The following is a 13,130-nucleotide window of genomic DNA, read 5'->3' as shown; positions in this document are numbered from 1 at the left end:
AAGTTGGGAGGACACCGTCTCTAGCTGACAAGGTGTTGGAGCATCGTCCGGTGAGAAGTGAGGACTTCTCTCCGCCCTCGGGTGGTTACTTAAGTGCCGTCAGCTAGCCTCTGAGTCGCGGTATAAAGTTGGAGTATTCACCGTCACCGCCACTAGACTTCAGCCGGCTCCGACTCTGTGAAAAGATCCCCAGACGCTGGGGGCTTCCCTGGTGGCGCAGTGGTTGAGAGTCGTGCCCCGGTCCGGGAAGATCCCACATGCCGAGGCCACAACAATGAGAGGCCCGCGTACCGAAAAAAAAAAAAAAAAAAAAGATTCCCAGACGGTTGGAGCTGTGCGAAACCAAAGCTCCTTCCAGAAGATAATGCTATATCCATGAATAATGAAAATAATCATTTTTCATATCGGAATGTCAACCCGAAGCACAACCAGAAGCCAGTCTGCTCTCTTGAACCCTAAAACAAATCCTCGTGAAGCTTTGAGCCTTAGGGGAACAGGGAAAAAATAATAATAAAGTAGATCATTTCAGAGTGGTGCTGTGAAGAAAATAAATTACTGATAATGACTGAGGGAAAATGGTACTCCAGATAGGATGGTCAGGGAAGCCTCTTTAAGACGGTGACTGACTTTTTTTTAACTTGACACCCAATGATTAAAAGCCTTTGTGCCTCTTTATCAAAGACAGCAGTTTACATCCTGAGGTTTCCTTTGGGTTTCCAGAACAGGGAAAATGTTCTGACCCCTCTTGTAAACCTGGAGCAATTTATACATTGTTTTTTGATCTCCTCGGCCAACATCTTCCTCTCAGACAGGATTACTTCCTCTAGTTCTTTTCTCTCTGGGATAATCCCATTCACAATGACTTTCTTTATCGCTGTTAGATAATATTTCATGAGCATTCTAAATGTGCTAGGCTTTGGGCTAAACACCTTATGGGTTTTTTTTGTTTTTGTTTGTTTGTTTTTAATTCGTGTGACCCATTATTTCCATCACTAAAAATAATAACAGGTGACATTCTGGAATATTTACTATGTATCAGGCCCTGTTCTCGGAACTTTACATATGTTAACTTACTTAATCCTCAATACATATTTAGGGAGGACTCTCAGAGAAGTTGCCCTCCCTCATAGTAATGCTTTTATAGATGCTTGCTTAAGGAGCACTAATACTAGTCTCCTATTTTATAGAGGCAGATACTGAAGCACCAAAAAGTGGTTAGAGAACTTGCCCCAGCCTGCACAAAGTGGAAATAAATTAAGACTGACCGGATGAGAACAAGCAAAGGCTATCTCTTCAGAGTAAGGGAGTCAGTCACCATCACTCATGTTTTGGCAGAGACTCAAAGGCAGGCAGAGGTGTGGGAGAGCTATATAGCAGAAAAAAGGAAAGGCTTCAGGTGTCCCCGATTGGAGGCTGTCGTCATGGAGAAGCTAGATGTGGGCAGACTAGAAGTTAGGTACCCTATGCGATTGGTTGGGGTACATATTTGGCTTTCTTTTCTTGGTCCTAAATTGGAAGTGGGGACAAAAATTAGTAGAGTTGTGAATTACTAATCAAGCCCTGGCCCTTTTGGACCTATTGTTGTAGGGGTTATTATTTGGCTCCTTGCATTGTTACCTCCTACAAGCCTGCCTTATAGCAGGCTGGCCTCCTGAGCTGTTTTTGTTTGTTTATTGAAGTATAGTTGATTTACAATATTGTGTTAGTTTCACTTGTACAGCAAAGTGATTGAGTTATAAATATATATTTTTTTCAGATTCATTTCCATTATAGGTTATTACAAGATATTGAGTATATTTCCCTGTGCTATACAGTAAATCCTTGTTTTTTTAATCTATTTTACATATAGTAGTGTGTATATGTTAATCCCAAACTCCTAATTTATCATTCCTCCCCCACATTGTCCCCTTTGGTGACCATAAGTTTGTTTTCTATGTCTGTGAATCTGTTTCTGTTTTGCAAATAAGTTCATTTGTATCATTTTTTTAGATTCCACATATAAGTGATATCATAGAATACTTGTCTTTCTCTGTCTGACTTACTTCACTTAGTATGATAATCTCTATGTCTATGTTGCTGCAAATGGCAATATTTCATTCTTTTTTATGGCTGAGTAACATTCCATTGTATATATACACCACATCTTCTTTATCCATTCATCTGCTGATGGACGTTTAGGTCGCTTCCATGTCCTGGCTATTGTAAATAGTGCTGCAATGGACATTGGGGTGTGTGTATCTTTTCAAAGTATGGTTTTCCCTGGATATATGCCCAGGAGTGGGATTGCCGGATCATATGATAATTCTATTTTTAGTTTTGAAGGAACCTCCTTACTGTTCTCCATAGTGGCTGCACCAATTTACATTCCCACCAAGAGTGTAGGAGGGTTCCCTTTTCTTCACACCCTCTCCAGCATGTATTATTTGTAGACTTTTTGATGATGGCCATTCTGACCAGTGCTGAGCTGTTTATTATAGATAAGGGGTCTGGTTTTCTAGGCAGGCCGCTGCAGGCTGTGGATCAGAGTTCTGTTTTCATATATGATCTGGCCGTTGTCTGTTTGTATATTCAGTCTCTCAGCAACTAGAAGTCAGGCCAGCATTGCAGCTGGGACAGTCTGGCTCCATAGCCCATGCTCTTCACTGCTGTTTTATGCAGCTGATGTCCAGCAGACTCAGCAGTCAGTATTCCCTCCTCAGAGCAACAGTCCCACTCAATCCTTTCCTTTATGACATCACCCTGCTCTATCCAGATGCTTGGGTTCAAATTCAGCAGTCCTCAATTACTAGCTCTAATACCTCAGACAAGTTTCTCAATCATTCTGTGCCTCAGGTTCCTCATCTATAAAATGGGGGTGACGGCCACACCCACCTCATAGGATTATCATAAGGATGAAATGATGCAATCTATGCAAATTGCTTAGGATAGTGCTTGGCACCAAGAAAGCACTCAGCGTTAGCTACCATTATCATTATTATTCTCTCATTGTATTTCTGTATCTGTCAAACTACATTGTTCTTTTTTGTTTTCTTGTTTACAAGTTAGCTCCCAGACAAAAAAGTTATAGGAGGGCAGGGACTTCCCTGGTGGCCCAGTGGTTAAGATTCTGCACTCCCAATGCAGGGGGCCTGGGTTCGATCCCTGGTCAGGGAACTAGATCCCACGTGCATGCCGCAACTAAGAGTTCGCATGCCGCAACTAAGGAGCCAGCAAGCTGCAACTAAGGAGCCCACCCAGTGCAACCAAATAAATATTTTTAAAAATAAATTTTTTTTAAAAGTCTATAGGAGGGCAGAGACCTCATCTTTCCTGTTTATCAGTGTCTTAGCACAGGCTTAACATATAAGCTGACAGTCAAAACATTGTTAAATGTTTGAATAACTTAACTATACATGCATCATTGGTGTTTCAGAGTTTCCAAACCCCCTCCTCAGGTTCGATTCATTTGCTAGAGCAGCTTACAGAACTGAGAAACACCTTACTTAACTAAAATTAGAGGTTTATTATAAAAGGATATAACCCAGGAACATCCAGATGGAAGAGATGCACAGGGCAATGTATAGGGAAAGGGTGATGACCTTCCCCACTCATCATTGCTTTAATTTGCATTTCCTTGATGACAGATGATGTGGAACATCTTTTCACGTGTGTATTGGCATCTTTTGTTATTCTTTGGTGAGGTATCTGTTAAGGTCTCTGGTCCATTTTTTTAATCAGGTTGTTCTCTTATTGTTGACTTTTAAGAGTTCTTTGTATATTTTGGATAACAATCCTGTATCAGATGTGTCTTTTGCAATATTTTCTCACAGAAGTTTTTAATTTTAACAAAGTCCAGCATATCTATTTTTTCTTTCACAGATCATGCCTTTTAGTGCCGTATCTAAAATGTCATCGATGGTACCTCCCTGGTGGCACAGTGGTAAAGAATCTGCCTGCCAATGCAGGGGACACCGGTTCCAGCCCTGGTCTGGCAAGATCCCACATGCTGCGGAGCAACTAAGCCCTTGTGCCACAACTACTGAGCCTGCGCTCTAGAGCCTGTGAGCCACAACTACTGAGCCTGTGTGCCACAACTACTGAAGCCCCCCCGCCTAGAGCCAGTGCTCTGCAACAAGAGAAGCCACCACAATGAGAAGCCAGCTTGCCGCAACTAGAGAAAGCCCACACGCAGCAACAAAGACCCAACGCAGCCAAAAATAAAAATAAATAAATAAATGTATTAAAAAAGTAATAAATAAAGTAAAATGTCATCGCCATACCCAAGGTCATCTAGGTTTTCTCCTATGTTATCTACCAGGAGTTCTATAGTTTTGCATTTTTACATTTAGGTCGATGATCCATTTTGAGTTAATTTTTGTAAAGGGTGTAAAGTCTGTATCTGGATTTTTTCTTTTATGCATGTGGAGGCCCTCAGAATAGTTTTTAATGAGGAACTTTTGAGAGGGAAGACTCAGGACGCAGGTACTGAGTCATCAGAGTACCTTGTTGTAGGGCTTCCCTGGTGGCGCAGTGGTTGAGAGTCCGCCTGCCGATGCAGGGGACACGGGTTTGTGCCCTGGTCTGGGAAGATCCCACATGCCGCGGAGCGGCTGGGCCCGTGAGCCATGGCCGCTGAGCCTGCGCGTCCGGAGCCTGTGCTCCACAACAGGAGAGGCCACAACAGTGAGAGGCCCGCGTACCGAAAAAAAAAAACAAAAACAAAAACAAAAGTACCTTGTTGTAGAGAGAAGAGAGGTATTAGAGAAATTACAAAACAGGCAAAAGTACAGAGTGTTAGCCATACAGGAGTTAGTATCCTAGTTTAAATTAATCTAAGCTTACGGAATTCCCTGGAGGTCCAGTGGTTAAGACTCTGTGCTTCCACTGCAGGGGGTGCGGGTTCTATCCCTGTTTGGGGAACTAAGATCCCACATGCTACATGGTACGGCCAAAAAAAAAAAAAAAAAAAATCTAAGCTTGCAGGACATCAAGAGTGTATCAAGTTTATTCACCAAATAGGGCAAGCAAGAAAGAAGAAATTGGGGGGGGGGGTAGAAATTGAGAACCAGAGGTGGAGACTTTCAGCCCCAGAATTTTCACCATGTGACTGTATTACAGTAACGAAATCTATGTGACCAAACAAAGCTACACATTAGAAAAAATCAAGATATAGGAACTTCCCTGGTGGCACAGTGGTTAAGAATCCGCCTACCAATGCAGGGGACACGGGTTCGAGCCCTGGTCCGGGAAGATCCCACATGACGCTGAGCAACTAAACCCGTGCGTCACAACTACTGAAGCCCGCGCTCCTAGAGCCCGTGCTCCACAACGAAAAGCCACCGCCATGAGAAGCCCGCACACTGCACCGAAGAGTAGCCCCCGCTCGCCACAACTAGAGAAAGCCCACGCACAGCAACAAAGACCCAATGCAGCCATAAATAAATAAATAAATAAATTTATTTAAAAAAAAAAAAAAGACTTTGCCTTCCAATGCAGGGGCACAGGTTTGATCCCTGGTTGGGGAGCTAAGATACCACATGACTCACGGCCAAAACACCAACATATAAAACAGAAGCAGTATTATAGCAAATGTAATAAAGACTTTAAAAATGGGTCCCCTGGTCCAGGAACTAAGATCCCACATGCTGTGGGGCTAACTAAACCCGCGTGCCTCAACTACTGAGCCCATGGGCCACCACTAGAGGGCCAGAGCGCCGCAACTACAGAGCCCCTGCGCTCTGGAGCCCACATGCCACAACGAAAGGATCCTGCCTGCCGCAACTAAGACCCAACGCAACCAAAAATAAATAAATATTAAAAATATAATAATAATGTTTAAAAAAATTGTTTTAAATAAATAAAAATGGTCCACATCTAGGAAGTCTAAAAAAAAATCAATGTATAAATATTGGAAGCTGGTACTGGTAACGTTCTAGTGATTTCTTAAGCAGAAAAGTGCTATATAGATCGTTTTACAAATGGATATTTCATACATATGTGTTTTAGCTTTTGTAAAAAATTGTGGAATAGAACATACACTTAAAGGAGGATCTAGAATACAAATGTATGGTGTAAAAAGTAATTCTCCAAACACCTGAATAAATACCACCCAAGGCAAGAAAAAGACCACCCCTGACGTTCCCCTCCCTACTCCAAATGGCTATCCTAAAACTGCAACACTCGCTTCCTTCTTTTCTTCATGTGTTATTTTTATTTATGCCTTTGTATGCATCTGAAATGTCTTGTAAAAATGTTTTCAAAAGGAAGTTTAGTGCAGTGGAAGAGCTCAAAATTCGGTGTCAGAAAGACCAGGTTTGGGAATTCCCTGGCGGTCCAGTAGTTAGGACTCTGTGCTTTCACTGTTGAGGGCCCAGGGTTCAATCCCTGGTCAGGGAACTAGGATCCCACAAGATGCGCAGTGCAGCCAAATAAATAAATTAATCAATCAGTTAAAAAAAAAAAAAGACCAGGTTTTAAATCCCAGCCCTGCTCCCTACTAGATGTGTGACCTCAGACAAGTCATTTCCCCTCCTCCAGGCCTTTTCCTCATCTATACAAGCAGACACAAATGGCCACATTTCCCAGGACTGTCATAAGGATTCAAATCACAAACTCCACATTTATTCAACAAGTTTATTGAGGCCTCTTGGGACCTAAGCCCTGTAGGAAACAGAGATGAATCAGCTTTCACACTCAAGAAACTCACAGTTGGAAATAGGTAACTATAAAAACAACACAGCCACTAAGTGCTTTGAATCAGGGAGGGACATGAGAAGGATGTAGTGTTTATAAATCTGGAATCAAAAACTAACTGCCGAGAGAGGCAGGAGGGTGGACGAGCCTCCCACTCGGAGATGAGCTTGGGACAATCTAGAAAGGCTCTTGCCAAGGACACAGCCACATGCCCACAGGTCTCTGGAGTTCACTGCAGGCTGGCCCACTGCAGGGATGTGTAGACCACCTTACCATCAGGCTGCGGAGAGCAAAGCAGCAGTGTCTTTCTGACACTGGTGCCGAGGCGGCCAGCAGAAACCAGGTCCTGGAGTGGGATGGGGTCCCCGGGAGCCCAGCACTGAGCGATGTAGTGAGCGTGGAAACGGAGCGGGTCGCCTGAGTAAAGGAGAGAGGCAGGTAGCAGTTTCCAGTGGCAGGGAGCTGGAAGACACTGGGACGTCCACACGGAGGACATGGGGATGGTTCCAGCTATCACTACCAATATTTTAAAAGACACCCTTGGACCTTGGAGGTGGGGCAAGTTGACACACATGTATAGCATAATCTTATTAAAAAAACAAAAATGAAAACAAATAATTGAATAAATACATCATTGTCAGTCAAAGTCATGAGGAAGGGCTACCCTGGTGGCGCAGTGGTTGAGAGTCTGCCTGCCGATGTAGGGGACACGGGTTCGTGCCCTGGTCCGGGAGGATCCCACATGCCGCGGAGCGGCTGGGCCCGTGAGTCATGGCCGCTGAGCCTGCACGTCCTGAGCCTGTGCTCCGCAACGGGAGAGGCCACAACAGTGAGAGGACCGCGTACAGCAAAAAAAAAAAAAAAAAAAAAAAAAAAAAAAAAAAGCCATGAGGAACTCAAAAGGGTATCATGTAAATATTCAATGAGAAGTGACTCTAACAGACGAAAAGAAGTAAGAAAGCAATTTACAATAGGATGGCATAATAAAATAGAAGAAAAGAGTCAACAAAATTTTTCTGAAAAGGGCCAGAGAGTAAATATTTTCAGTTTTGTGGGCCATGCTGCCAACATTCAAATCTGCCACTCTAGCACAATAGCAGCCACAGACCATATATAAACAAATGGACAAGGCTGTGTTCCAATAAAACTTTGTTTAAAAAAAAACAGTCAGTGGGCCGGATTTGACCTGGGGCTAGAGTTTGCGTCCGGATTAGATGAATGTGTTCAAATAAAGTAGGACTCTGAGTAGGGCACTTTCCACAAGATTAAGTAACAGGTAATGTAAATCTAAAAGAGCAAGGCTTCCAGCAGTTCTACTCCTGGGTATTTATCTGAAAAAAATGAAAACACTAATTTGAAAAGATACACACACCTCTATGTTTAATGCGGCATTATTTACAATAGCCAAGATATGGAAGCAACCTAAATGCCCATCAATAGATGAATGAATAAAAAAGATGCGGTATTTTATATATATATATATATATATATATACACACACACACACACACACATACATACATACATACATACATACATACAACGGAATACTACTCGGCCATAAAAGAGAATGAAATCTTGGGATTTTTGACAACATGGATGGACCTCTATTAGCATAATAGAGGATATTATGCTAAGTGAAATAAACTAGAAAAAGACAAAAACTGTATGATTTTATTTATATGTGGAATCTAAAAAAACAAAACAAATGAACAAACATAACTAAACAAAAACAGAGTCATAGATACAGAGAAGAAACAGGTGGTTGTCAGAAGGGAGGAGGGCTGGGGGAGGAAACAGGTAGGAAGATTAAGAAGTTCAAACTTTCAGTTACAGAATAAATGACTCACAGGTAAGAAATGTACAGTGTGGGAAATATAGTCAATAATTATGTAATGTCTTTGTATGGTGACAAATGGTAACTAGACTTATGGTGTTCATTTTGAAATGTATAGAAATATAAAATCCCTATATTGCACACCAGGAACTTACACAGTACTAGAGGTCAATTACACTTCAAAAATAAACAAAGACATAGAAGAAGATCAGACTTGTGGTTACCAGCAGCAGAGGATGGAGGGAGGGGGAATTGGATGAAGGCAGTCAAAAGGTACAAACTTTCAGTTATAAGATAAATAAGTACTAGGGACGTAATGTACAACAGGATAAATGTAATTAACACTGCTGTTCATTATATACAAACATTGTTAAGAGAGCAAATAAATCCTAAGACTTCTCATCAGAAGGAAAAACATTTTTTTTCTATTTCTTTAATTTTGTGTCTTATGAAATGATGGATGTTCACTAAACTTATTGTGGTCATCATTTCATGATGTGTATAAGTCAAATCATCATGCTGTACCCCTTAAACTTATAGAGTGCCTTATGTCAATTATGTCTCAACAAAACGGAGGGAAAAAATAAATAAAAGAGCAAGGCTATAAGACCTTCCACCTGAGGGGATGTCGTAGCAACTATAATCAAGGCCCTCCCTGGCAGCTGGGTTTCCAGCAAGAACCTCTCCAGGAGCCAGGCACCTCTCTGGTTGTTACGATACCTCAGTCAGCTGAGAAAGGAGCACCAAAATGCTTGAGAAGTTACCCCAAAATTGTTTTCCAAGAAACTTAGCATCTTTTAACCTCAGGAAGATTTAGAGTTAGACTTAGAAATATGCATTTAAGAGATTCAGACCTTGAATACTAGTCTTCAGGGGACAAAGATTTTATGTATATTTGATACATTGAGTATTTATTGTTTTAGAAATATTGACCTATTACAAGTAACAGGTCAGCCTTGTGGTTTAGTTTCAAATGTGTGATTGAGTGATTGATTTAAACTTATTTTAATCTGAAGTTTTAGTAAGTCTATTAACAGTGTAAGAATATAAACTTAAAAATCACCCCATTTATAACTTACTAGAGTTAAGCTATTGGCAAGATTCATAACCAGAAAGGTGCAGAACTTAAAAAAGAGAATAAAAATATTAAATTTTAAAATGCAGCTTATAATGTTTGAAACTACTTAATTCCTTTTGTAAATGGGATCAAACACGAATTAATGGTCCCCTTAAAATCTGGTAGATTGAAAAAATTAAGTTTTATAAATTGAACTGAAAGCTTAGAAAACAACTAGAAATTAGCATTTGTGTGTTTAGTAAGTTGCATATTCATTTGCAAAACCAAAATAATCTTTTTTTTTTTTTTTAGCGTACAAAAATCACCCAAAAAAAACAGTAGCAAAGTAATTAAGCCATGGTTACTTATAGAGAATGGGGCAGGGAACCTGTTCTCAGCTCCTAAATCAGTCAGTTAAATTTTAGTCTGAGAAGAGAATAAGCCTGTCAACTCATCTGCAGGGAACTCAGTGGACAGTCTCCAATGAATGGCTAAGATCTGACTACTTATCAGGCAGTTCTATCTATGTTCTTAAGGAGAACAAACAGAGTGATTTTCTACACTTTTTTTTTAACCTTTAAGTTACACAATAAATTCAAAAATTAACTGATTCATCAAAAGTCCCCTTTACCTATTCCTGATGCAAACTCCCTCCCAGAACTATTTGTCGTTGGGCTGGAGTAAATCCTTTCAAGTTTTTTTCCCACTTGCTTGATAGGATTCTCTGGCTACTTAGTACTCCACTTTAAGTTCTTTTCATATTCTTTCACTAGAGCCACAATTTTTAAGACTACTTAAATAATTTGTCTATAACTGCATAACAGTATAAAATATGATTTACTTTTTACTATACATGTTTTTTATGAGCTGTTCTTTTTTTTTTGCTCCCTTTTTTCATTTACTAAACTGCCCTTCAAATGAGCACGGGTTCCCAAGTATTTCCTGTCCTTCCATGGTTTCAGAGGCTGAGAAAATGAGACCAAAAAAAGAAAAGAAAAATGCAGAATGTAGAGGTATTGTGATGAAATGAGTGGCAATCAGAGGTCCCAACACAAACTCACCGGGATAGACCAGGAAGTCGCCCCCGAACTTGCCAGCCGCACTGAGGAAGAAGCCTCGCTCCCACAGGTCTCTGTAGATGCTGTAGCGAAGCTCGTGGGCAGGACGGCCAGCGTGGGGCCAGTCCTTGGACTGGACACGCCAGTCCAGGGGCCTAGCTTTGATGGGCCGAGGCCTAGCAGTGGCCAGCTGGATGAGCAGAGCAGACCTGGGCAAAGGAGCCACCCCATTTGAAGGCCCTGGCTGGGGAGAGGAGGAGCCTGGTGGGGGGGTGAATCCAAGAGAGTTTGGTGAATCCAAGGGGCAAGGTTTTCCCAGCCCCAGGGAGAACCAGCCCTACATTCCCTGCCAAAATTCCCCGAAGATCTCTTCCTTCCTTCCCCTGGTCCCTGGACTCCAACTCCCACCTTCACCTGCTTCCTCGTGCTCTCCAGCAGCCTGGCCAGCGCTGGCCTCATTCTCTTCTGCAGCTTGGTTCCCACCGGCCTCCTGGCTCCCGCTGGTCCCTGATTTCTGTTCCAGCTTCTGCTTCTTCGCAGCCTGACCCTCTGCAATCTTCTCTAGGAGCTCCTGACGACGGGTCTCACGGGCCTCAGCTGCCAGAGCACTTTGCTCCTGGAAGCCCTGTTCTTGCTGGCGCTTGAAGGATGCCAATGCCTGAGAAGTAAACTTAGCTGTAATCTCAGGATTCAGGCATGCCCTGCCTTAGGAGGCTAGGAATCCTGACTCCCTGGCGCCTCCCAACCTCGGGGTGCGCGAACCCGGGGATCCCAGTATCCTACTCTCACAGTATTCCAGAATCCAGGACTCCCAGACCCCTCCCACCTCAGGGACCTGTTGTCCCCAGCCTCTTCTCCCGCAGGCGCCCCAAACCTGCCCCCTTACCAGGCTGTGTTGGCGGGGATCCGGGCGCGGGGCGCTGACTAGGGTCACCGCGCCGATCTCGGCCAGCAGCCGCGCCTCTTCGGGCATCAGCAGCAGCGGGAGGCCCAGGCGCGAGTTCTGGCGGGGTCCGCGGGGCAGGGCGCCCACCGTGCGGCCCCCTACTCCCAGGCGCTCCCGCAGCGCCTGCACCGCCTCGGCCCCCCACACCAGGGAGCGGCCGTTCGCCACCTCCACCACCAGCATCCTCCTGCGGGAGGCCAGGGGCACAGCAGTCACCCACAGAGCAGCACGCCGCCCGAGTCGCGCCGCGGGGAGGCCTCCCACCGCCTGCGGTGGCGGGGTGGGCGGGGGGGGGGTCTCGGCGAAGCCCCGCCCCTGAGTCTCAGGGGTCGGAGCCTCTCTCAGTGCCGCGTTCGCCACCTGCTGAGCGGGAGGGCCAGGCTCCGCCGCCTGGGCGCCGGACTCCGCCCTCGGGCGATCCCGCCAGGCCCCGGGGCTGACCGAGACGAGGCCCCGCCCCGAACCGAGCCGCCGGGCCCCGCTGGGGCGTCTCGGACCCCGCGGTCAACATTCTGGTCTGGGTCAACACTGCCATGCCGGCCCACGCGCCTCGGAGCAAAGCCTGCCCCAGCGCGGGCCACGCCCCCTTCGAAAGATCCATTTCGGCCTCGCCCTTCGGCTGTCCCCGTCAGGTGTCGGGACCTCCGGAGGCCAAAGCCCCGCTGAGGCCACGCCCTCTTCGGGTTGCTCGGGACTTGGCTCCTCCCCTTTCCGAACCCCCAAGGTTCGGCCTCAGGTCCCCTTGCTCTGAGTCGGGCTCCTAGAATACGAAGCCCCGCCCCCGCCCGACCGTGACCAGTCCGTAAGTTCGGGAGTCCTCGGCTCAGCCGAACCGCAGCACCGCCCCCTCCCGAACATAAGGGGTTCAGCGTTCGGGCGTCCTCGGCACCCGTCAATCCCATAGCCTGAGGCCCCGCCCCCTCCGGCCGCCTGAGCGCCCCCAGTTGGAGCTCCCGCCCCACGTTCGAACCCCACAGCCGGAAGCCCGGTCCCCTGAACACCCGCCGTCTGTTCTCCGCTCGGGCGGGCTCACCCAACTCGTGAGCGCTCCCTTCAGAATGTGGCACCGTCCTCTGATAGAACCAGCTAGTCACCTCGTAAACACCAGCTCGCAGTCCCGGCGGAGCCACCCCCTTACGTAGCGCGCCACGCGCTGCTTCCTCCACCCCCCCCCATGCCGACCCCCTGCGTAGATTTCGTCACGCCGCCACCTCAGCTGAGCGGGAAGTCTGGGACCCGCCCCGAAGGGCCGTATCCCTGCCTTCCCCATAAAGTGAAACCCCCTTGAGCCCGCCCCTCAAAGCGCACCTCCCTCCTCGGTTCCGGGACTTGGAAATGGGAGGCTCCTTACGCTGGACCCGACCCCTTGGCACCACGGCCCGGGGCCCCGCCCCCTTTAGGCCGGGACGCTGTTTGCCCCGCCCCCTTGGAATACTCCTGAGCCCCGCCTCTTTCGTGTTGCCGATACCCGTGGCTCCGCCTCCCTCCTAAACATGAGACTCCGCCTATCAGCCACCCAGGGTCACTTGTACCCGACTACCTCCGAAGGGAACCGACGCT

The 13,130-nt window shown here is 45.8% G+C and overlaps 1 protein-coding gene across 4 annotated transcripts; it reads right to left on the bottom strand.

Moving 5' to 3' along the window:
* Positions 1-6,598: 6,598 nt before the first annotated feature.
* TSEN34 (tRNA splicing endonuclease subunit 34) lies at positions 6,599-12,950 on the bottom strand. 4 transcript variants are annotated; one of them, XM_028477789.1, is made up of 5 exons: positions 12,879-12,950; positions 11,511-11,757; positions 11,033-11,282; positions 10,628-10,885; positions 6,599-7,089 (listed from the first exon to the last, which is right to left on the bottom strand). In XM_028477789.1, the coding sequence occupies exons 2-5, from the start codon at positions 11,751-11,753 to the stop codon at positions 6,902-6,904; spliced, it is 939 nt and encodes a 312-aa protein (XP_028333590.1). In that variant the 5' UTR covers positions 11,754-11,757; positions 12,879-12,950; the 3' UTR covers positions 6,599-6,901. The 4 variants fall into 4 exon arrangements, with proteins under 4 accessions (XP_028333590.1, XP_028333593.1, XP_023988183.1 ...); XM_028477792.2 differs by lacking the exon at positions 12,879-12,950 and adding an exon at positions 12,665-12,758 and having other exon boundaries at positions 11,039-11,282; XM_024132415.2 differs by lacking the exon at positions 12,879-12,950 and adding an exon at positions 12,604-12,691.
* Positions 12,951-13,130: the final 180 nt, after the last annotated feature.

The sequence above is a fragment of the Physeter macrocephalus genome, chromosome 17 (genome assembly GCF_002837175.3).
Source record: "Physeter macrocephalus isolate SW-GA chromosome 17, ASM283717v5, whole genome shotgun sequence".
In the NCBI taxonomy this organism is placed as follows: domain Eukaryota; kingdom Metazoa; phylum Chordata; class Mammalia; order Artiodactyla; family Physeteridae; genus Physeter; species Physeter macrocephalus.
The sequence above is the reverse complement of the archived record's forward strand: the minus strand, read 5'-3'. Positions and strand labels throughout refer to the sequence as shown.